The sequence below is a fragment of the Balaenoptera borealis genome (assembly GCF_965194805.1).
Source record: "Balaenoptera borealis genome assembly, chromosome: 8".
NCBI lineage: Eukaryota > Metazoa > Chordata > Mammalia > Artiodactyla > Balaenopteridae > Balaenoptera > Balaenoptera borealis.
In genome coordinates, this window is record NC_138865.1 from 89,347,412 (window position 1) to 89,373,107 (window position 25,696).

The following is a 25,696-nucleotide window of genomic DNA, read 5'->3' on the forward strand; positions in this document are numbered from 1 at the left end:
CTAAACCTTTTGCGTCCTTGGATCACACCAAGTCTGTTTGCAGCTTGGGGCTGTTGCACTAGATGCTTCCTCTGCCAGAAAGCTTCTTCCCCAGCTCTCACGTGATATTCTCAGCACACAAATGTCAACATGTGTTATTTCTCAGGGATGGCTTCCCTGACCAACCCTTTCCAAAACCTCCTCCCCGCCAGGCATTCTCTATCCACCGGTTTTATCTTCTTTATTGCACTTTTCACTTCCTGCAATTTACCTACCCACAGAATTAAGCTCCACGGGGTTAGGGATGTTATCTGTTTTGATCACAGAACCCAAAACAATAACTGCAGAGACCCTTTCTAAGAATCAGTTACTCCATCTGAAAAGCAAGGAGGTTGGACTAGGTGACCTAGAAGCTTCCTCTTAGCTCTCGAGGCAGGAGCCTGACACAGCAGTAAGAACACAGGATTTGGAAGCAGGCCGACCTGTCCTCTAGCCCCAGCTCTGTGGTTTACTAATTGTGACCTGGGGCGGGATCCTATCTCCTCCAGGTCTCTGCATCCTCCCTTGCTGGGTGGCCATGACGGTTCCATGAGATGAAGTGTGCAGAGCGTCAGTCCTGTGTCCAGGACATGGTAGGTGCTCCACGAATGCCAGCCACTACTATTAATAGTACAGGTGGTTGTTCACCTGGCCACCTGGCACAGCTGCTCACCCAGGACACCCTGAAGGCCCAAGACCATGCCTGTGCTGCTAGGGGTTAACAGCCCTCCAGTGCATGGATGTCCTACCTTTACTTCCTTAGTTAATTTCCAATTATTGGACATTTAGGCTTTTTCTAATTGTTCCAAATTACAGAACTGCAAAAAAGCATCCTTGTATCTAAATTTTCTGAACACACACTGGTAATAATTTTTATTTATTTATTTATTTTTATATTTTTATTTTTGGCTGTGTTGGGTCTTCGTTTCTGTGCGAGGGCTTCCTCCAGTTGCGGCAAGTGGGGGCCACTCTTCATCGCGGTGCGCGGGCCTCTTCACTATCGCGGCCTCTCTTGTTGCGGAGCACAGGCTCCAGATGCACAGGCTCAGTAGTTGTGGCTCACGGGCCCAGTTGCTCCGTGGCATGTGGGATCCTCCCAGACCAGGGCTCGAACCCGTGTCCCCCGCATTAGCAGGCAGACTCTCAACCACTGCGCCACCAGGGAAGCCCCGGTAATAATTTTTTCAGAAGAAATTCCCAGATGTGTAATTGCTGAGGCAAAAGGTACAAAAACCTTAAACGCTATTCACACATATAAAGGGCCAAATTATCCTCCCCAAATATGAAAAGCTAAAATTCCACTCTGTATGAAAGTACCCATTTCCTTGCATCCTGGACCACAATAGGTATTTCAATTTTTAAAATCATTGTCAGTTTCTTAGGTTAAGAAAAAGAAAAGTACATCTCACTTTAATTTGCATTTCTCTGATTAATGATGAAGAGTGAGCTCCTTTCACATATTGATGGGCAACTCTCACTTCCAAGGTGCGTTTCCTCTTCTTGTTACGGTGAGAGTCACAACTTTTAAGGATGCTTTGTTTCAATGCATCCTTGTTATTTTTCCATCTTTCACTATTTGGCTATATTTTTCTTTATTTCAAAAGGCAATTTAGGTCTATTTCAGGCTATTAATTCCGCTATTGGCTATTTTTAAAGTATTAAAAATTTACTTGAATGTCTATTTATCTAATTAATTGTTTAAGCATAAAAGGAATGAGGCCCCTTTGGCCTCTTCTCTCCCAGATTTTGCTGCTGTGAGTCTTTCTCTGATGCAGGCAAAGGCATCCAAGCGCTGGTGGTGTCTCTTTGAGTCCTGTTTGTTCAACCTGATGATTACATTCAGATGACATTTCCAGACTTCTTCCCTATCCAGGACATGCCACTGGGGCATCCTTAAAGGTTTCTGTGACCCTCTTAAAGTTGGAAGGGGGAGTCAGACCTGAGGGGAACAGACACAGTATGGTCTCATCAGGAGGTAAATGAGTGTGGTTTTTTAACTTCTTTGATATAGTTTATTGGTGATGTTTTTTGTGTGTAGACAGTAGAGGGGATTAAGATCAGACTGGGGATTAAGATCAGACTGTTTATTCAATTTGACATTGGGGCCAACACAAGCCCCTATATATTTTTTAATATGTACCACTTGTAAATCCCTATCTTTTCTATCTCATAAAACTGTTCTTCATCCAGGGGAAAGGGGGGTGGAGGACCCTGGCAATGTGGCTGTTTACCTCACTTCTGTGCGTAGAGTCCTTGGAGTGGGACACCAGTGTAGCTTAGCTCTGAAAGGTGACCTCATTCTCACTGTCTTTGCAAGCACCGCGTTGAAGTCATTGCTACCACACTATATCCCAGACCATTCATCACTGTTCCCAGGTGAAGCCGGCACAGATCTCCCTCAGGCAAAACAATGACAGCAGGAAGAAACACTCTCACAATTGTCGGAGAAAAAGTAATAGTTGTTCTTAAAGCAGGTCTCCAATTATTCAGGGCAGAAGAATTTCTTCCACTGTAAAGCAGACACTGAAAACTGATTGATTACTCATTCTCTGAGGTCAAGTTTATCATGAGAGGCTAAAAGTTTCTGAGAAAATAACTTTATATAGAGAGTCCCAATTACTGACACATTGTGTTCCACATATTTTTGAAAGGCAGTTGTTGGAACTTGAAACATATTTTCATACAGAAACTATGTTATAAATAGTGGTTAGGTTCCCAGGCTAGCCCACATAAGCTTGCTACCTCACAGTATGACTAAACTTTATGGGTCTGTCATTCCAGCAGAACCAAGCCGAGTCCTGCTTTCTAGGAGAGGTGAGGCTCATGGACAGAAGAGAGGAGAAGGAGGAAACATCTTCCACATCTCCAACTGCCACCCCCCAGAGTGGCAAAACTGGCAGAGTCTCTCTCTAGCATCCCTTGTGGGATGCTAGAACCACAGTCTCATTTGAAAGGTACAGTAGGGGACAGTCTAGTGGTTCTTTTACTCCAGTTTGTAGGTCACCCAGGGAGCTTGTTAAAAATGCAGATGCCAGGGCCCTACAGTTTGTTTATTGTACCTGTGGGATAACTTGGGCATCTGTATTTTAAAAAATCCTTTAAGATTTCAAAATACATAAATTGGTTACCACTGATTAAGTCCCTCTTACAGTCTGATTCTTGGATTTTCTCAATAGCAACTTCCAGGTATTTGTTGAGCCTTTTCTGAGACTCCTCCAGTGTTGGGAAGGTCACTATGTCTTCAGGGAGAGTCGTCCACTTAAGGGATGCCTGACATCTATAAGACTAGTCTTCCGGATACAGAGTTTACACCTATCTCCCTGTAACTTGCTATGTCTTCCTGTGGAGCCACAATGAACATGTCTGCTCCCTCTTATCCACAACAGCACCTCATATTGCTGAAGTCAGTGACATGCTTACCCTGTCCCCTATATGCTATTCTTCACCTTTTAAGCAAAACAGTCTCAGTTCAGACTTCTATTCTGACTATGATGAAATAGGTTATGTCAGACAAAAGCTCCCATGAAGAACATTAAGGAAAGCAGCATAAAATATAAAAATAGCTATCCAAAGGTATCAGAAAGCAACCAGGACATCTAGGACTTGAGGAACCAAGATTCTGGAGAGAAGAGAAGTGTTTTGAGAAGAGTCCAACATTCTTTGCTGCTTCCTCTGGAAGCATTTGCTGATTTGTAAGTGGGAAGGCTAGTTGTAGGAATAGAAAACACTGGATCAGAGTTTTCAGCAGTCCCTCAGAGATGGGAAGACAAAAAACTATAGTTCAGTGTTATCAGGGTAGCAAGGCTTAAAGGCCAAGGTCTCAGAGGAAGAGGAACTACAGAATACCAGTATGCAGACTGACATTTGCACTTGAAATATTTGGTGATAACTAAGCTGCATAAAGCAAGAGGCTGAGAAGCCAAGCAAAAAGTGGTGGCTAAGGGGTTAAGAAAGTAAGCAGATGTGTTTGGAGTTTCATGGCATTAGGAAGACAAAAATTGGAATCCAGGGCCAATCCAATAAACACCCCAGGATTTTAGAATGCTGAAGGACAGACAGGAGTAAGGGCAAACCAAAATAGACCAGGCCTTGTGAAAACTAAAACCAAGCTTGGAATCATCTCAATTCTTTATTGGATAAAGTGATCTGCCCCTATTCTAACTGCTTGCTTGAAGAGAAATAAATCTTCTCTAGAGAAAGATAATGCCATCTGTAGCTTCTCTAATTTTTCATAACCAATTTAATGAATTAAACTTACTAGGTATGCCAGGTGATAGTATTAGATTTAAAAAGAAAAAAAGAAGGAAAGAAGGAAGAAAGAAAGAGAGGAAGGAAAGAAGAATAATAGGCAATAGAAGCAGGCCCACAGGTGATCCATACCTTGAAGTTACTAGACATGGACTTTAACATAGCAGGTTTATATGTTCAAGAAAACAGATAAAAGATATAGAATATCACCTGAAAACTATAAGCAATGAAAGAAAAAAAGAATAAAATGAAAATCCTAAAAAAATTTTAAAATACAGCAACAAATGAAACTAAGCTCAACAGATGGATGAAGCAGCATATTGGACACAGCAGAAAGTAGGTTAGTGAACTGGAAGAAAGGTTAGTAGTAAATATTCACACTGAGGCACAGGGAGGAAAAAAGGATAGGAAATGAACATAAGAGATATATGGAATGTGTTGAAAAGGTATAGCACATGTATAACTGGTGTCCTAAAATTTGAGGGAAGAGAGGATAGGTAGAAGCAATATTTAAGAGATATTTTCCTAGAATTTCCCCCAATACATATCAATCCACTGATTCATGAAGTTCTATAAAGCTTAAACTCCAATCAAGATAAACCCAAAGAAAACCTCACTTCAGCACAGCTTAGTAAAACTGCTGAAGACTCAAGCAAAGACAAAATCTTAAAAGCAGTTAGAGAAAAAAAAAAAAAAAAAAAGGATGCATTATCTTCAAAATAGCAACAATAAGTCTGATGGCTGATTTAACAGAAACAATAGACACCAGAAGACAATGAAATGACATCTGAAAGTGCTAAAAGAAAATAACAAACCATCTAGAATTCTACACCTGGTTAATATATCTCTCAATCTGAAAGATGAAAGAAAATTTTAGACAATCAGAAACTGAGAGAATATGTCTCCAGCAAACCCGTAGTAAAAGAAAGACCAAGAGGAGTTCTTCAGGCAGAAAGAAAATGATCATAAACAGAACAGAAATGAAGGGAGGAATGAAAAGTAATGGGAAGTGTAAATATATGAGTAGATCTAAAATGGAACATGACATCAGGTTCAAGGACATCCAAGAAAATCTCATAGAAGAAGAGGGACTTAACACTACCACCCATCAGGTCTTATAAAACTTCAATTATTAAGGCAGTGTGGTATTGGTTAAAGGGTAGGCAAATAGAACAGTTGAAGAGAACAGAAAGTCCAGAAACAGAGCCACACTATATACACTCATTTAATTTATGATAAAGATGATACTATAGCATGGGGTGGGGGGTAAGGAGGATTTTCAATAAATGGTTCTGAATCAATTGGTTATCCATATGGAAAAAAATTAATCTTGATCTTACCTTAGACCTTACATAAAATCAATTTCACGTGAATTCTATATCTAAAAGTGAAAGGTAAAACAAACTTCTAAAAGACAAGATAGAAAAATATCTTCATGAGCTTGGGTGGGCAAAGATGCTTAAACATGACACAAATGATGTAAGTAATACATATAACTGTCTAAGAATTCATATCCAGAATACAAAAAGAACTTCTACAAATCAATGAGAAACAGGCAGAGAATCCAAGTGGAAAAATGGGCAAAAGACTTGAATAGGCAGGTTACAAAAGAGGATATCAAAATGGTCAATAACGATATGAAAAGATCGACAACTTCATTAGTCATCAAGGAAATGTAAATTAAAACAAAAATGAGATATCACTACTTACCCACTATATTGGCTAAAGTTAAAAAGTTAACAATGCCAAATGTTGGTGAGCATGAGAGTTGGTGAACTCTCAATCACTGCCGGTGGGTACGTAAATTGGTATAACCACTTTGGAAATCTGTTTGGTGGTGTCTACTAAAGCTGAACATATGTATTCCCTATGACTCAGAAATTCCACCCCAAGCATGCACCCAATAGTAATGTGCGCATATATTCACTGAAATACATCAAATACCTATAAATAAATCAAATAAAATACATGCAAGGGTTCCACACAAAAAATTACAAAACATTTCTGAGAGAAACTGAATGGATGGGAAGACCCTATATTACAAAGACGTCAGTTTTTCCTAAATCAGTCTATAGATTCAGTAAAATCCCAACAACAAACCAGAGCAGATTTGTGTGTATAAACTGACTCACTACTCCTTTCTCCTGCCCACAAGGCTGCTGCGCTGATGGAGGAAGAGAACTACAATTTGTTGAGCATCTATTGTGTGCTCGGCACTTGGCAAGATATTTTCCTCTGTATTACCTCATTTAATCCTTCTAAATCTGTAAAAGAGATATTATTGCTCCAGTATAATGAGAAACAATTTCAGAAAGGCCAAATGACTAGCCCAATGTCACTGCATCACTATTGATTACGTTCAGTTGTATATAACAGAAAAAAAATTATCACTGACTTAAATGAGATAGTCTATTTCTTTCTCACGTAAAAGATGATCTTGAGTAGGTGGTGCAGGGTTACTATGGCCACTCCACAGTGTAACCAGGGACCCAGGCTCTTATCTTTATGCTCTGCTATCTTAGAATAAAGTTTCCTTCTCAAGGTCACCTCTTGATCCAAAATAGTTGCTATAACTCCAGCCATCCCATCCATATTCCAGCCAACACAAAGGAGAAGGAAAAAGAAAGGCATGATCTCCCCTTAAAGGAGATTTTAGAAGTCTTGTATAATACTTCTACCTAAATCTCATTGGCTAGACTTAGAATCCTGGCTGTATCTAGCTACATGGGAGGCTGGGAAATGTACATTTTCAGATGGGTGGCAACATACCCAGTTAAAACCAAGAGTTATGTTACTGAGGGGGAAGAGGGGCTATGGATGTTGCATAAACAACTATCTGTCTTCCAGAGTCACTCAGTTGGGAAATGGTGGGGCCAAGATTCATATCTAACCACTGCCAAAAGGCCACCATACCCTTCCTCCCGAGCCCATATTCCTTTGCCACACCGCCTGTCTCCCAGCGATGTGGATACTTAGGGAAGCAGAAGGGAACAGGAGCTTTGCGGGGAAGGTGAGGGCAGAGGCAGCAGCATTGTAAAGCTTGACTATCTGGGGAGCACCTCTACTTTTCCATGGCACCTTCTCTTCCTCCTCTCTAGAGCCCAGAGCTTCCCTAAAAGCCCCAGGTTCTTTGTTATGGCGCTCCGATGGCAGTGACAATGAGATGGGTGCAGCTTTTCCCAGGTCATTGCTCTAAGTTGAGGACTCACTAGATTTCTGTTTCCTCTTGTTCTGCTGTGTTGGATATACAGTTGTGGGTGGTCACAGAAGCTTCTTGCCAGAAAACATTACAAAACTCTTCCAAAGAATGAGCCTGTGCCTTTGATGGAGGGTTGGGGCCCACTTCTGAGATTCCCACTGATTCCACGGTTCTGTGAACTTTTCCATCTGGTGCCTTGGCCCAATTCTGTGTGTCTCAGCAGGGGAATGGTAACAGGGAAGAATGTCCTTATTAGAGAGGCTGAGCCATCACTGGAATTTTACACCAGAACTGTAAATGCTCACAGTGGAAACAAAGCCAGTGGGACGCTGAAAAGTGAAAGCTGACACTGGAAATCACCAATGTCAACAGAGTCACTTTGGGGAAACAGAGTGGTGATGGGGAACTTTAACAAGGAGAAAGAGTCTTTAGGGCCAAAGCAAGTATCCAGAGGCTGTTTACGTGAGGTTCTGAAAGACTGAGCTCTGAATGTACTCGGGGAAGCCCAAAGGTCTGCACTTGTCCCATCACTGCAAATTCCAACGGGAAGGGACTGATGAACATGCTTGGGAGGGAGACCATGACCTTGTTATTCCTCCTACCAGAAATCTCCTGGGTGCCAATGAGCAAGCTGGGGACAGCTTGGCACCAGAGACAGGCATATGGAAGAGGAGAATGCATTTCAAGAGGGGCCACTGTTCCACCTGATTCTGTGACTTTATCAGGAGTTACCTTTATCCTGGGGGTTCCAGGGTTTAACATTATAACCATATCACACAGCTTGCTGTAATAACTCAATACCATACTTACAGAGAATTTTGCTGTGAAAGGACGCCAGGAGTTACATGGTCCAAATCTCTCATTTTCAGTTGAGGAAACTGAGGCCCAGGGATGGTGAGTGTCTAGCTGAGGTGGCAGATTAATTGGTGACAATGCCAGGATTTGTACTAGATCTCCTGATTACCAGACCCATACTGTCCTGTTCTGCCACTTACTAACAGGCCCGCTAAGAAACCACAGAAAGGGCTGATTTGAATGTGCTCTGCTCCTAAGCATGTCACAAGTCTAGAGGGAGAGCATGGTAGCGGGGAAAGGGCAGTGAGTGGGGACTTAGCAGTCCTGGCTTCCACTCCTGGATCTGTCCCTGACCTGCTGGGTGACCGTATCAGTTTCCTGGGGCGGCCATAACAAATTTCCATAAACTGGGTGGTTTAAAACAACAGAAATTTATTTGCTACCAGTTCTGGAGGCCAGAAGACCAAAACTAAGGTGCTGGCAGGGTTGGTTCCCTCTGTAAGCTCCAAGGGGAATCTGTTCTGTGCCTTTCTTCTAGCTTCTGGTGGCTGCCAGCAATCCTTGGTATGCCTTGTCTTGTAGACGCATCACTCCCATCTCTGCCTCCATCTTCACATGATCTTCTCCAAGTGGCAAAACTCCCCCTGCCTTTTTCTTATAAGGACACTTGTCATTGGATTTAGGGTTTACCCAGGTAGTCCAGGATAATCTCATCTCAAGATTCTTAAATTAATTACATCCACAAAGACCCTTTTTCCAAATAAGGTCACATTCACAGGTTCTAAATGTTAGGACCTGGACATATCTTTTTAGGAGCCACTTTTCAACCCACTACAAGGATCCTGAGTATGCCCTTCCGCTTTCTGCTCCTCAGCTTTCCTATGTGTAAATAGTGAAGATGGCAAGAGTCCACTGACTTGCTTCTATACGTGTTTGCTTGTCTTCATGGATACTGATGGACCCCAGAATACAGGCATCGACCCAGCAGCCTGTGCCATGCGGATCACGGTCCCCAGCAGTCACATACACCGCAAAATCAAATTCAAGAACTATTTCACGACTTTCTAGAACTTCCTTTAGCCATATATTCTTGAAGATTGGTTGAGGAAGTTGGCTTGTGGTCAGACCACAAATACGAATGCCTTATCAACTCTGGGCCCTACACCCTGGGGAGAGAGCATTCAACAAGAGCAAGTGCAGAGCATGGGCTGAGCATGGGAAGGGGCTTGACGAACACAACCTGTGCAGGGCAAGGACCAGGGGGAGGTGAGTGAGGCCTTCCCTTCAGTGGCAAAATGGAAGGAGCCAAAACCCTCAGTAATCAAGATTAAAAAATCAAAACTAACGCAAAAAAAAAAAAGAATCCACGATGAGCAAAATTTTAAATAAAGATGTGTTCTTGTAATTATGTGACTCAAATCAGTTCACCCTAATCTTGGTTTGTGGATCTTGTCTTTCTTTAAAATTTTGAAATTTTGTTCATCATGGATTTTTCCATTGAGGTCTTTGGCACACCCTTAAATTTTGCCCTTAGTCCTGGCCCTGGAACTGTTAAGTTATAACTGGAGGGATGGGCCCTACAGGGACAAGGGATGGGGACCAGTGGGGAAAATTAGGGGACAAGTAGTGATTCCTGTGCTACTGGAAGGATCTGAGAGTCTGATGAGAGAGGCTGGTCTGTGTGACCTCTAGGAGAGCCCTAAACCCTCTGAGTCCAAGAGGCAAAGAGTTTTCAGATTTCCCCGTGTAACTTCAATTATCTTTTGACCTCGAGATAATGTAAGAAATGCTGCCTCTTGTCTCAAAGACTGTGGGACAGGGACTACGTCGCCCGGAATTTCAGAAGCTGCCCCAAGCTGGGAGTCTGCCTGGCTCTGCTCTGATGGCACTGCTCCATCCTGGGAGGCCCAGGAGTGGGTGGCCCACACTGTGAGATGAAATGAACAGCCCCAGGAATAGCCCCAAGGTGTCCATTCATGGGCACAGTGATATGGGGGTGAGGTCAGCCTCCTCACCAGGCCCAAATTTAAAAATTTAAAATTAAAAAGGAAAGTCAGTGACTTGGGAGATGTTATCAAGTCAAAACATTTACTCTGAAAAAACACTGCAAAAAATGATCTTCCCAAAATGCATTCCTGTGCACTTGCTCACATCTGTGCATGGCTTGCCCACCCTGGGGAACATTCACGCTCCTTGGAACGACATTTGAGGCCCTTGGGGCGTCTCATGGCCCTTACCCCACTTAGCTTCACAGATCTCATGTGTAATCATTTACATCTTTGGTCTTAAGTCTCTCATTTTAATTATTATACTGTCTGCCTGTATGGAATTTTAGTTTTTGTATTTTCCTCAAATTTTATACTATTTTTAAAGTATAGGGTATCCCTGGACCCAAGTATCTTCTAATAAACTGTAAACTTCAACGCCTTTAAAAATAACACCTACTGAAATAAAAATGAGTTGTTTCTTCTCATTATTCAGCACCTCCAAAAACTTCATGTTGTCATTGATTTTGGTATGAAGATATTTCTTTCAACATTTTCTATCCAAAGTGTTTTTCCAGGATCTCTCAGGTGCCACATGATCTATAGAGCTGCTTATAAAATGTGTCCTAATGATTTGCCCTTTTTGGACAAATCAATAAGTCATTCTTGTAGTGTTGGCTCTGACTGAGATTAAATAATGGATAAAAATAATATATATGTTTTTTACTTTACTATGAAGTTGATTCTTTAAATGAAATTGAAGGTTGGTAGAGAATTTAAAAATCTGAGATCAGAGGAGACAGAAAAGAATCATGTGCCCTGCTGTACTGAACTTTGGCTGGTGGTTAGAATTGAGAGATGGATGTTGCCATCTTCACCGGGGCTGTCACCACCTGATTCTTGATAATGCTTTCACTGATAGAGAATAGTGTACTTGGGAAATACTTTTACATGCACCATGCTACCTGTTCTTTCACAGCCCTATGAGATAAGCAGGCCAGGGGTTAGTCATCCCTAGTGGGAACATCCCTAGTGGAGGCCTGAGGACTTAAGCACCCAGCCAAGGTCCTCCTCCTAGTTATGACAGCACAAGATGCCAGGTGCGATGCCAGCCACGTTGCACAATCTGCCATTCAGTCCTCCTTTTGACCCCGGAGGAGGATATTTTCACCACCACTCTACAGATGAAGAAACAGAGGCTCAGAGAACTCAAGCTCAAGGTCACACAGCTGGTAACTGGCAAAACTGGGGTTTGGATCAATCTTTCTGGTCTTTAGTACATGTTTCCCCAAGTCTACTTGTGGGGTCATTCGTCTCCTCCAGGCTGACAGGAGCATCAGTGAGACTGAGAAATGACATTCCAGGTCAGAGGGGCACAGGATGAAATGGTGGCCTCGTCTGAAAGTCAATGCCTGCAGTTGGTGCTATACTAGTCACGACTCCACCCCTTACGCATACACTATGTTATGTGCGTACAAAGCACCCTTACCTCATTTGATTCCCACAATTCCCTAGAAGGCCATGCAGTAGAGAGCTGGATATCCTCATTTAACAGATAAGCGAGGCTCAGAGAGGTCACATGCTTTGCTCAAAATCACACAGCAAAGGCCAGAACAAGATCTAGGTGCTTTTTGCCAACATCATTGGACAGCATGATTAAGGGAGATGGGCTTGGGGACTGAAATGAGCTGGCCAAGGCACCGACCTTTCCTGAGATGGTCTTGATCTGCTTGGAGCTCAGGGGCTCGAAGTCCACGCCGATGTAGCCCTCCATGGCAGCAAGCAGATTCTTCCGGAGACAACGGGACGAGTTGGCTTCTGTGTGCACCTGCTCCCACCAGGAAGGCTCATACCAGCCCGGGATGATCCATTGGTATTTGCTACCGTACATATTCTCCTCATATGCCTGCAACAGATGGGTTGACCATGAAGGCACCAAGAGACAAACATTTGTTCAAAGCTTTGTACCCTGTGGGAAAGGTGGAGGGGACTCAGGGTTCCTCGTACCAGAGGATTTGTTAATTTTTCTATTACTTGCTGGGTCTCCTCCTCATTATCTCTCAAGGGATCCAAGGTAGTTTATAGGAAACACGTATATTAAAATAATAAAACACTGAATAAAATAAAAACATAAGTGCTTGGGAAAATATAGATTATAATATGCTTATTGGAGGTAAAGGGAACAGAACATAGACAAGTCCACCAAAGGTTCCAACACTACAGATATAAGCTACATATTTCACCATGAACTTCCTGGCAGTCCAAGAGAAAAGGGCAACAATATGAATTGCATAGCTCTTATTTTCAGTAAGGAGAAAACATACCAGTTCTTCAGGGACACAAAATGTTTTCTAGGCTTTAATCCCTAAACAAAATGCCTCATATGGAGGTCACTGTCAAATTAGCTAGCATGGTATCAACACCATCCCTACAACAAACAGATTTCATAAGGCTATTTTTGTATAGATCTTTACTAAAAGCTGAGATCATAACCTTAAAATATAACCCAGGGTGGAGCAATTTTGCAAAGGGCCAAGAAAATTTAATGTAAGCATGCAACTTATATAAGATGCCACTTGGCAAACTGAACATCTCTCTAAATCTTTACCCAAAGCATGGTGTACATAAATCCAGATCCTAAAAAAAAAGTCCCTTATATTTATATACTTTACACGCATCTTATTTGTCATTCATGTTCACCCTTTGAGATGGTCTAGGCAGAGTTTATTATCCTCATTTTAGAGATGAGGAAACTGGAAACCAGAGAGGGAAAGTCACTTTTCCAAGGTCACACAGTCTGAACCTAGGTCTGCCTACTCTTATGCTGCAAAGCCACACTGCCTGCCTCCCATTTAAACAAAAAGTTGTCAGACTGTTCTAATATACCCCCATTTGACTTTAATTCTTACTGTGATGATTTTTTATCTGGAAAAGCATGCTTTTTGATAGCTTAGATGCACCCAGAAAATCCCAATTTGTAGGAATGTCACATTCCATCAAAGTTGGGTCCAGAATGGAGTAGAGCTCACATTCCTATCAGTAATCAAAACACCCAGAAGTTATTACAGAGAGCAGTGGTGTATGTAAATGCTGTCTGTGCGCTGTGATGAACTGTATACATTAAAAAATGTGAACCTTAAACGATCCAGCAATTTGTTCCTAGGGAGCCACCTATGTTAGGAGGACATTTTGGGAAACAATTCATGTCACACCCCTTTATGTTCCTTGGCTTAGAACAGAGACAGCATAGAGGCCAGGAGGGTGTGGAGAGAGAAGCCTGCAAGATTGCTCTGGACGCCAGGGAGATTTTGGCTGCCCTCCACTTAGGCTCCAGCATGCTAATCGATGGTCTGCCCAGAAAGGGTGGGCCAGGGCCCTTTATATTTGTGTATATTAGAGAATAGTTACTGTTGAGTCTAAGAGTTGGAGGTGTGTTCCCTTCATTCCTACATCTGAGGAGGCAACTCTTCTAAAACTCTCTCAACACCTGAAAAAGCCCAGCCTGCAGTGTGGAGCGTCTCACTGGGGTAAGTGTGAATTAGAATATTTGTTCCTTAGCTTAAGCTCAGATTCCATCTCTATGGCCTCTGTCCATTGATTCAGTGAAGCCTCCAGAGATTAAACTGAAATTGTTTCATAAGAGAGCCCTTCAACTATCTCAAGGTAATGATCACATCGCCTCTTCTCTAGACTCCTCTAATGATATGGGACTTTCACCTCCCTCATTCTAGACACTGTATTTCTCATAATGCAGCCTCAGATCATAGTCATTTTTTCCAGCAACTACATTGTAATGTTGCCCCAATCAAAACTGCTGTAGAAAAAACACAGAGAGCCCTAATATTACAATTATATAACAAAACCCCAGTTCAACAAAAGAAGGCAGTTTTCTGGGCTTCCCTCTAATAAATGGGGTTTAGCCCACAGAAACTTTTTTTTTTTTTTTAAGAAAAGATAATCCCAGACCCTGGCTGGGGGCTAGACCTTTGAACAAAAGGGTCATCCCAATGACCCCAGGTCATTTAATCAATGGCAGAACCTGTGAGACTTCACAACTCTCATCTTTCACTGGCAGGGAGGAACTCACATATATTGAGCCCCTATTATGTGCTAGGCTATTTATATACATTATCTTATTTTATTCTCACAACAACCCTATGAGATATGTGCTATTATCTCTATCTTATAGATGAAGACATTGAGGCTCAGAGATTGAGGAATTTGCCCAAACACATTCAGCTAAGTCAAGGGGACAAGATTCAAAGTCTGTTTTTTTAAGTTTCCCTCTTTTCTTAGCAAAACAAACAAAGTAAAACTTTCTGGAAGCTTCCTCAGTCTTAAAAGGTTGAGACAAGATAGCCCCAATTATTAAGAATGTATGGTAAGTAAGCGTCAACAGATACAGAGTGAGGACATGAGGAGGTCTTCTGATCAGATGCAAAGGCAGATTTGCATTATTCTCTGGACCAAAGACTGTGTGATAATTTAGAGGCAGCATGGAGCAGGAAGTCAGGAGCCTCCCAGGGATCTGCTGTGATAGCTGTCTGACCTGCCATTGTTCTGTTAGGTGTTCCTTGTGAGTGAATTTTCCAGAAAACAGAAGCTCAGTCCATTTGAATGACAACACATTTTGTTTAGAATATTAGTCAATTTTGATGAAGATAAAATTTTTTCTACTGATCTTTTGAAAAAAAAAAGAAAAAAGATTATAGTCAAGTAGCACTAGATTCTCTGCCACATACCAGCTGGGTAACTCTGGCACACAACTCCTTGGACCTTGCTTTTCTCACCTATAGCCTGTGGAAAGCAAAGCCCACCTCACTGGGTTGGTGTAGGAATTAAATGAGGTAATATATGAACAAAAAAACAACCTAATCCAAAAATGGGCAGAAGATCTAAATAGACATTTCTGCAAAGAAGACATACAGATGGCCAATAGACACATGAAAAGATGCTCAACATCGCTAATTATTAGAGAAATGAAAATCAAAACTACAGTGAGATATCACCTCATACTGGTTGGAATGGCCATCATTAAAAAGCCTAGAAATAATAAATGCTGGAGAGGGTGTGGAGAAAATGGAACCCTCCTACACTGTTGGTGGGAATGTAAATTGGTGCAGCCACTATGGAAAACAGTATGGAGGTTCCTTAAGAAACTAAAAATAGAGTTGCCATATGATCCTGCAATCCCACTCCTGGGCATATATCTGGAGAAAAATCTAATTCGAAAAGATACATGCATCCCTATGTTCACAGCAGCACTATTTACAATAGCCAAGACATGGAAGCAACCTAAATGTCCATCGACGGATGAATGGCTAAAGAAGATGTGATACATATATACAGTGGAATACTGCTCAGCCATAAAAAAGAATGAAATAATGCCATTTGCAGCAACATGGATGGACCTAGAGATTATCATACTAAGTGAAATAAGTCAGACAAAGACAAATACTATGATATCATTTATATGTGGAATCTGAAACATGATACAAATGAACTTATTTACAAAACAGAAACAGACTCACAGATATAGAAAATAAACTTACGGTTACCAAAGGGGAAAGGGGGGGAGGGATAAATTAGGAGTTAGGGATTAGCAGATATCAATTACTATATATAAAATAGATAAACAACAAGATCCTACTGTATAGCACAGGGAACTATATTCAATATTCTGTAATAAACCACAATGAAAAAGAATATGAAAAAGAGTATATATCTGAATCACTTTGCTGTACACCAGAAAGTAACACAACATTGTAAATCAACTATACTTCAATAAAAAAGAAATAATAAATGAGGTAATATGTGTACCATGCCTGGCCAACACTATGTGCGGGAACATTTTGACTGCTCCTTCTCATGCCATTCTCTTTTCCATAACTCATGGCTTTATTCTGAAAATTAGCCACTCCTATGGGCCATGCACAGTGATACTTTTGGGCATGGCCCAAACATCAAATGGCCCAGACTGGTCCAAACACCAAATGGCTCCAGACTATTGTTCTTGGAGTTTCTGATTTACTTTTGATGGCTTTGTCTCCCTTCTAGCTGTCAGGTCTAGGCTGTCACTTTCACTGTCATTAAATCCCTCTCCTCACTCTGAATCTGCTGCTTTTAAACCGCTATGGAAAGCAGGGAGTGTTAAACATATGTGAAAAAAGTACACAGCACAGGCTTTGAGTGAGGGTCTAAAAGGCTCTCCTACAAGGGAGGTAGTAGACTGGGCTTAAATATAGCACACAGTGTCTAAAGCAACTGCATTCTGGTATTCCCACGTTCAGAAGGGCTGAGATTGTTGGACACGTGAGCTTTAAGAAGCTGCTGGTATCTTTGTCTGTCTCCTTTGCCAAATAGGGAGTTCCTGGAGGGTGGTGTCTGCTCTTTCCAGGATCCCCAGTGCTTAGCACAGTGCCTGGTGTACAGAGGGCACCCAATAAATGGTTGTAGAGTGACTGACTGAACACATTTTCAGTTTACTTGGTCACCTTGGTTTTCATTGTTTTTGTCTCTAGTAGGAATGTGGTCTCAGGACTTGTGGCCACCAAATGGGCCCTGCCGGGTGATGATGGGCAGGCTTGAGCTCATGTTCTTTAGTCCCATGAACGACTCTGTTCTCATTAGCTGCAGACAGGTAGCCTTGATGTAATTTAAAAATCCAATTTCCTCTTTTTATTGTTTCCTTTTGCCTCCTCACTTCCTCAGGCAAGAAGAATATTTCCCTTTTATAGGCATTTCATAACCATAATAGTAATAAATCCTCACATCAGTAAAGCAGTTAACAGTTGGGATGACAGTCACCCTTTGGTGGCCTTGTTTAAGCCTCTCGATAATCCTATGAGGCAAATAAGACAGGGGTCGTTGCTTCCATTTTAGAGGTGAGGCAGCCGGGGGCTGGAGTTGTAAAGTGGCCTCCTTGAGGTCACACAGCTGGCAGAACTAAAACCAGAACCCAGGTCAGAGTGCTTGAGAATTTAGAATAGACCACCAAGGAGGAAGGAGAAGACAAAAGCGACAGGCCATGCTCGTCCTTTGCTGAAACCGAAATGAACATTTTGCCACAGGGCTATAAATAGTCCCTGCATTTGCTGGAGACTACTCTCCCCTTGGGTGGCAGGTCCCATCTCAAGAACATACAGCAACACGCTGCAAAGTTTGCACTGCAGCATTTGGATGGCAAAGACGCGGTTGTCTCCATCCCATTGTGCTCTGACCCTGACATGGGTGGAGAAGTTCTCTCCCTGGGTCTCTGCTCTGAGCAGCCCCTCCCTCCGTCACATGCCAGAGTTTTGATTCAGTGTGAGGACACTGAGAAGACTCTCCTCAGGACCTTCCAGGCCTGCCAGAAGAACTCCTTCCTAACCAGATAAGACTGATAGTCCTGACAGGCAGATCCCTCTGAGGGTCTGACACACGGAATAAACCCCCAACCAAAAACTTCTGAGAAACCACTCAGTGAATAAAGCAGCCAGCAAAGACTCTAAGAAAAAGTCCATCTGAAGATACCCAAAGTCCAAGAGGAAGAAGAAAGTGGGATGAGGAGGTGGGATGATGTCCCGTGCCGTGTGGAAGGCAAGCAGCCTGGGGCTTTGGGTCAAGAGGAAGACAGCCATGCCGTCTGTTCTGAAATGGAAACCACGCTGCTGGAAATGCCACTCAGAAAATAACCCCAGTGCACAGCATGGAGGGAAATCACCGCCATGCCTCGGCTTAGGGTTTGGCTCAAATCAGAACAGGAGGGGACTTCCCTGGTGGTCCAGTGGGTAAGACTCTGTGCTCCCAATGCAGGCGGCCCAGGTTCGATCACTGGTCGGGGAACTAGATTCCACATGCATGCCGCACCTAAGAAGTCCACATGCCACAACTAAGAGCCTGCATGCTGCAACTAAAAGAAGATCCCTCCTGCTGCAACTAAAAGATCCTGCATGCTGCAACTAAGACCCAGTGAAGCCAAGATAAATAAATAAATAAATAAATAAATAAATAAATAAATAAATAAATACTAAAAACAAACAAAAAAAAAACAGGAGGTCTGTCTGCATTTTGTGCAAACAGGTTATGGCCAGGGCTCAGTGTGGCAACTTCACAGATCATTTTTATTAATTTACTTTTCCTCACTTGATCGACAATCACCCACCATGTGCCAGCTGTTTGCAAGGCCTTGGGGATATATAGGGATAAAACCCAGCTTCTTCTCTAAAAAGTTATGTCTTCTAATTGGAGCATTATTTTCCTTTTTTAAATGGGCCATTTCTGGACCTTAGATGGTAACATGCAAAGTATTATGAGCTTTGAAATAAAATGTATTAAATCAATTTGCTCCATTTTTTTCAATTTTTCTCATGTTCTTCCTTAGATTTTCATATGGAAATACTCCTTAATTACCCTTAACTGAGACATAGGATGCTTAACACAATCTAGGAAAGTCCATCAGTTAGTAAATTCGTCAGCCCAATGGTGGTCCATTCCATCCTCAGAGACCTTACATAAACAAATAAAAAAAGGTTGCTGACATTTGCTGAGGGCTCACTGCACGTCAGGCACTATGCAAGGTGTTTTTGCTCATTTAAGCTCCACAACAATCTTATGAGACAGGTGTTATTATTATCCCCACTTTACAGATGAGAAAACTGAGGTTCAGAAAGTGTCAACAAGCCCAAATCCAGTTACTAAGCTGCAGACCAGTAGTTCAAGCCCAAGCAGACTGACTCCTGAGCGCTAAGCTTCACTCAGGGTCCCCTGAAATGTCAGCCTATAGCTTCTCCTTCCTCCTTGCTATTCTGAAAGGTGATCAGGCAGTTCCCACTTTGCTCCTGAGCCTTCATGAGGAAATATCCCTGGGTGACTATGGTTTTCGGTCACTGTTCTCTCCTTACTCCTGGCCTCTTTTCAGTTTCTGCATCTCTCCTGAAATGGGGCACCAGGAGCTGAGCAGGATACCCCAGGTGGGGTCTCTCCAGCAGAGAGCAGAGGGACGACCCACCCTAGTTGTGGACGTGCAGCCTGAGGTCGCCTCGGCTCCCTGGAAGCTGTGCTCACACTGGTTACTCATGGTAACCTTGAGGTCAACTGAGACTCCAAAGTCTCTTTTGTTCTAAACGCACAGTACTCCTCAGCTATGCCTCTATCATCTTGGACATAGGCAGCCCAATTTGTTCTAATATAACCTTATATTAGGACTATTAGATTTAGTCTTCCTGGATTTAATCAAATATTCCAGCTTGTTAAGGTTCTTTGCACCCTGGCTATCTTCCAACATATTTCACAACTTCTAAAATTCCTATAAGCCTATTTTTATAATCTCATCCAAGTTACTGAAAAAAGGTCAAAGAAAACAGAGGCCTGTGGCCCATCACTAGAGACCACACCTAGAATAACCTCAGTCTAAGAGGAGGAGCTTATTGGGTAGACAATTCATGTAACTAGGCTCTCATTCTGTTGATTTCTCTCCTGACCCTGAGGTGGAGGAGGGTGAGCCAGGGCATCAAAATGGAAAGACATAGTCCCTGTGTTAGAACTGTTGTATATGTTCAGGTTAGAATATCATGTGGAGAAAAGAGGATTTGATTGGGAATCAGGTGAATGGGGATGGAGCCCTGGTTCTGCCATAAAACGTCCCTTGGACAAGCTTCTCCACCTCTCTGGGCTTCTAGTTCCTCATCTGTAAAGCAAGGGTAACAATAGTAGCTTCACATGGTTATTGAAAAGATTAAGTGAGATAAGGTTTAAGAATGTACTTTGTCACCTATCACACACCAGACAATTAAAAGGATTCAGTGGTAGATACTGAACAGTTGATGGTCTGTGCTAAACCTGAGACTCTGAGCCCTGCTTACAGGGCAGGAAGGGGTCTGAGGCCTCCTGGTCTCGCCCTGGAATCTGGTGTCTCCCTCTGTGTGGTGCACACAGCACTGCTACATTAAGCAAGGCTGGGTGGAGGAGACTTAAAACTAGCTGGCAGCGCTGAGGCAATGGTAAGACAGTGGGTTTGGTAAACTGAGGTTCCTGGTTCCTCCTACAACTGCACTGTTCTGAGTCCTGGGGTTTTAGCTCCCCGGAAAGACGAAAGAGCAGTAAGAATAACACTTCTGCTTCCAACACCCCAGACTCCGGTCCACTCAAGGACCAGGCAGTGACATTGAGTGCAAGAAAACGCTTTGTGAACCTCCCCAAAGACATCCGTGACACACCAAAGTGTTACTTACACAACAGAACACTTTTGCTGCCATATTCTGGTCAAACTGGCCAAGGATGATCCGCACGTCGTTGCCCTGTGGACAGAAGGACACGGATGTGAAGGTGAGAGTGTGATCGGCACAGCCCAGAGGGCTTGAGGCAGCGATCATTCACATGCCCCAGGCTCCCCAGCAAGAGCTCTGCCTGAGGGGGTGGGCAGGGCAAAACCTCACCCCCCAGCCCAGCCCAGCCTGGATCTCCGGCTCTCTCTGGGCCCAGCTTTCCCTCAGCTACTGCTGTTGGCCCTGCCTGGTCTCGTGGGTAAACCCTGCGGCAAGTCTGCTGGAGGCTAAAGGCTCTGAGGGGCCTCATTGTCTCCCCCGCTCTCCTCCAACAAGGGCAGGCAAACGCTCCGGGGCACTGAGACAGCGTCTACTCTCCGTCCTCACTCTACACATAGGGAAACTGAGGCCAGAGGAGAGAAAGGAACTTCTAAGGTCCCCAGGGGAGTCGGCAGCAGAAACAAGTTCCCAGCCAACACCCCCTCCCCCTCTAGTATTCTAGACTTTTCCACCTTTCTGGAGTCCACAGAGCTTCCCAATTAAGAAGTTTCAGAGTCTCTTTGAGTTCTCAGCTTTGTTCAAATCTCAGCTCCACTTGGGTGGCCTCAAGCGGCTCCTTTTCCCATCTTAGCCTCAATTTCCTCATCTGCAAAATGCAGATAATGGCAGTACTTACAGGGCTGCTGAGAGGACTAAATGAGATAATCCTCATAGAGTGCTTAACATAGTTCCTGACACACAGTAAACACCCAGCTAGAATTAGTGTTTTATAACCTTCTCCTAACCTACTCTTCTCCCTTTATTTCAAAGGAAAATCTATATTCAAAAGCTCTATAAATGGTTATTTATTATCTTAATATCTCAATATGGTTAATAGGTATATATTGTACCATGGGGCCTATGACTCATTTATTCATTCAACAAACATTTACTGAGTGTCTGCCTGAGGCTCCCTCCTGGGTCAGGGTAAGGGGTTCTTGGTTGCTTTCTAGGGGAAGGGACCCTGCCCTGCCCCCATGGAGAACAGGCAGAAGGCGGATGTACAGGTAGCCCCCAGGAGACCAGCCAGGCCCTGGCCCACACGCTTGCTCCCCAACCCTGTCCTGCCCTCCGCACTGACACTCAGCCCTGCAGGTGGTGCTACCTTCCTGCCATTTATCCCGTCCTTTCCAGCAAGCCTCGAGGCTCTTTGATGCATAAAGAAGAGAAACATCCCTTTAAAGATCAGTTTTTAGCATCTTTCAAAATTGGAAAGTGCTGACTGGGAGGCCATTTTACTCATCATGTACTTTAGCAAAATAAAAAAGACTTGGATTCTAAAATCACCCTTCGTTTGCAAGCAAGAATGGAAAGAAAAAAAATTTTCCTCTGAAAGAACTTTAAAAGATCATTAACAGAGCAGTTGAAGGAAGGCAAGCTTTTGTCATCACCATGGCTGCAATGCTATAGAAAGTTCTAAGCTGCTTCTGTTCTGCGGCCATACTCCCGGGCACACTCCAGGGTCTTTCTGCTTGTTTGTTGAATTTTTTATAGCATTTCTTGCTGCTAACAGTATTCACTTACCCATATCCATATCCATCCATCCAGCGAACATTTATGGAGCATCTACTCTGTGCCAAGCCCTGTGTTGCTAAACATGGTATAGTAGAAACAGCTTATTGGATTTTGGAGTCAGAGAGACCTTGGTTCACATCCCAGCTCCAGCACTGACCAGCTACATGACCCTGGGTCTTAATGCCCTGGAGCCTCAATTTCTTCATCTCTGAAATGGGGATAATATTCCCTGCCTGACCCGGTGGTTGTAGGATTCATGATAATGAAGTCCACCCACTGGCTTCCATGGTGCTCTCTCCTGGCTCCCTCCTGCCTCCTGGTCATTCCTGCTCAGACTCTGAATCAGCTCCTCATCTTTCTGCCCATCCCTAATGCTGGTGTTCTGTACAGTTCTGCCCTCATCACTCTCCCTGGGCAATCTCATTCATGACCCCAGCCACAACTCCCCTCTGAGCACTGTGGACTCCCAAGTCTCTCTCCCCAGCCCAGACTTTTCTCCAGTTGCCCCCTGGACACCTCCCCTTGGATTCTCCCAGGCACCTCCACTTGGATTCTCTCAACATGCCCCAAGTTGAACTCATCATCATTCCCAACATGCCTACTTCCTCCTCCTGTATTGTCCATCTCTAGAATGGTGTTGTCAACCTCCTACTCCCTAAGATCAGAAACTTGGGAGCCATTCTAGATTCACTCCTCTCCTCATCTTAGCCATAACCATGGCCTGTTGGTTCTGTCTGCTCACTAGCTTCCTGAATCGCCCCCATGTCTCCAGCCCCATTGCCCTGGGTTTAGCCACCATCACTCCCTACGTGGTGAACCACTACAGCCTCCCAGCTGGATCCCTGCCTTTAGTCCTGCTCCATCCACCCAGTCTCCAGAAAGCACACAAGGGAATCATTCCAAGATTCAAATCTGATTACGTAAAATCTTTCCATGGCTCCTGGAGCTTTACAGATCAAACTCTGAGCTCCTTAGAACATTCCAAATTCTTTACCAACTCACTCCTGCTCATTTCTCTAATCACATTTTTTGCTACTCCTCCACAGCAGGGAGAATGAACTACCTGCAGTTCTCTTAAATGGTCTGCCATTTACTCATTCATTCATTCACTCATTCATTCATTCACTTTCTCACTCTGTCCCCTTTCTTTCTACAAGTTCATTCATCCAGAATGCCATTCCCTCCCACCCTACACGCTCTGCCTGGAGAGCTGCTACTCCCCCTTCCTGCCTTAGCTCAGGCATTCCTACTCTGAGAAACCATCTCTGTCCCATTGGGCTTGGTGGTCATTTGCTCCTCTGTGGGCCCAGAGCACTCTGTGCTTCCCTCTATCACGGCCTGAGTCTACTTGTTTGTTGTCCCCATTGGACTGAGGATAACTTGATTCATCTCTGGGTCTCCAGCTCCCAGAACAAGGCATGACACATATATCAATAAATAGGTATTAAATGTGTGATTAAGTGAATGAATGCTGTGTGAAGCACAAGCACAATGCCTGGCCCACATTGGTTATTCAATATCTGCTGGTTATTATCATCAACTGCACTAATATCCTGCTAGCCTAGGGCCTAGGTACTGGTTGGGTTCACCATGTTCATTTCTTGAATGGACCGAGGGACCCACATCTTCATGGTTGACCACCTGACCACCTGCTAACAGATAAATAAACAGCTCTGCCACTTGTGGACCATTTAGTGTCTCTGTTGCCATGACAACCAAGTTGCATTGACTGCTTGGTTCTATGCTCCCAAACTGTTAGGACTGGATGGGGCCCAAGGGATCGCTGATCTAGTTAACCCCTTCCCAGAGAGGCAAAAGGCTTCCAAATCCAGCACAGTACCCCAAAACCAGTAATCTTGCCTTGGTGTCCCCTTACCATCAGAGGGTCCTGGAGAAAGAACCTATCCAGGGCCAGGTTGTACCTGATGCAGGAAGCTATTCACACCCACTCTGACTCTAGACAGTGAGTAAGAGGGGCAAGATGCTGCAAAGCCTGGGAGAAAAGAGGACGAGCCAGCACTCAGTGCAGGTGGAGCCTGGATCCCAGGGTAGGGAGAGGATAATGGGAAATATGACTGGACTGGGATCCTCAGGCGGCCCTTGAGAGCAGCATGAAGAGCTTAAGGTGCTTCTCAAAATGGGATATGTGTACTCCCAGGGCAGAGGAGTTCTCCTGAGAGTATGAAAAGTGCAGATATACCTGGTTCTTCTTTCTGGAGTAGCAATTTATTGGAAGATTCACGGGTGAAGGGAAAGATTTTCAATTGGGGGAATCTTTTTTTTTTTTTTTTTAACTTTTCTCATCTTACATTCAGTGCTCTAATTTCTATTTATTTATTTATTTATTATTTTTGGCTGTGTTGGGTCTTCGTTTCTGTGCGAGGGCTTTCTCTAGTTGCGGCGAGCGGGGGCCACTCTTCATCGCAGTGCGCGGGCCTCTCACTGTCGCGGCCTCTCCTGTTGCGGAGCACAAGCTCCAGACGTGCAGGCTCAGTAATTGTGGCTCACGGGCCCAGCCGCTCTGCGGAATGTGGGATCCTCCCAGACCAGGGCTCGAACCCGTGTCCCCTGCATTGGCAGGCAGACTCTCAACCACTGCGCCACCAGGGAAGCCCCTGGATCGGGGGAATCTTAAAAGTTTTTAACACACCCACACTCTCACAAAAGTTCCAGAATCACACTTTTCAATGTTGCATAACTTGTATGTTTTCCTTAAAATCCAGAGAGAGGAAAGAGATTTTGTGTTGGCAGTGGACCCTGCTTCTGCAAGCCCGCCCACCTCCCTACCAGGGGTATCAGTGCACTCTCCTCTATGGTTGAAAGGGCTTGGGGGCAGTTGAAGGAGTGCCAGGGGTAGGGGAGGACAGCCATGACCATCTCTGAGGATGACAGTACAGAATGGTGCTGTGATGTTAGAGACCCTGGGAAGTGGCAGAGGGCAGGGTCTCAAAAATCCCTGCCATGGACTCCTGGCTCTGCAGGGGGCCGCCTGGAGTGAAAGTAGATGTCCCGAGATCAGACAAATGACAGCTTCTTCTAGAGGGCTAGATCTAAGGTAATGGATGGTAGCAGAGACCTATGTTCACACCCTCAACAGGCCACACCCACGGGGGGCAAACATGGAAGGGAACAGCCATGGGGTGGGAGGCCTGGGGAGGGGTGCTCAGTCCAAACCCTGGGTGTATTTCCTTTCCTCTTTCCTGGCCCCTCTCATCTGTTGTCTAGGACCTCTTTGTCTCTGGGGCCCTTAAAGGGAGCTAAAACTCACATACAAAAAATGACACTTAAGAAGGATGAATCAATACAAAGCACTAGTGTATAACCCCCACTTTACAGGGGATCCTAGCAGAGTCAAAATAAATGACAGCTCCCGAGCTCTTTCTAGCCATTGCCCTAGGAGGTAGGTGCTATAATTATGCCCACTCTGGATAGTTTCATGAGCAAACTGAGGCCCAAAGACTTAAGCAACTTTCCTAGGCACAGCAGACGTTGTTGGTCCTGCTGGATCCCCTCCTCGGGGCTAGTGCACCCAACCCAGCTGCAGCGATGGTAGGCTGCCACCAGCTCCCTCCCTTCTCTGGAGAACTTCCCTCAGCCAAGGGGAGCTTCTTGGCCCTAGAAGGCCATGTTGTGCCCCACATCCCATAGCAGCC

The 25,696-nt window shown here is 44.0% G+C and overlaps 1 protein-coding gene across 3 annotated transcripts in view; it reads right to left on the reverse strand.

Annotated features, from left to right (window-relative positions):
- GABBR2 (gamma-aminobutyric acid type B receptor subunit 2) overlaps positions 1-25,696 on the reverse strand; it is a 363,159-nt gene that overhangs the window by 146,433 nt on the left and 191,030 nt on the right. For 2 of the 3 annotated variants that reach the window (XM_082403890.1, XM_082403892.1), the window contains exons 5-6: positions 20,457-20,522; positions 11,951-12,151 (exon numbers count right to left, since the gene is read on the reverse strand). In XM_082403890.1, coding sequence (XP_082260016.1) covers positions 11,951-12,151; positions 20,457-20,522 — 267 coding nt within the window. The remainder of the gene's footprint in view (positions 1-11,950; positions 12,152-20,456; positions 20,523-25,696) is intronic. The other variant, XM_082403891.1, reaches the window with a different exon arrangement.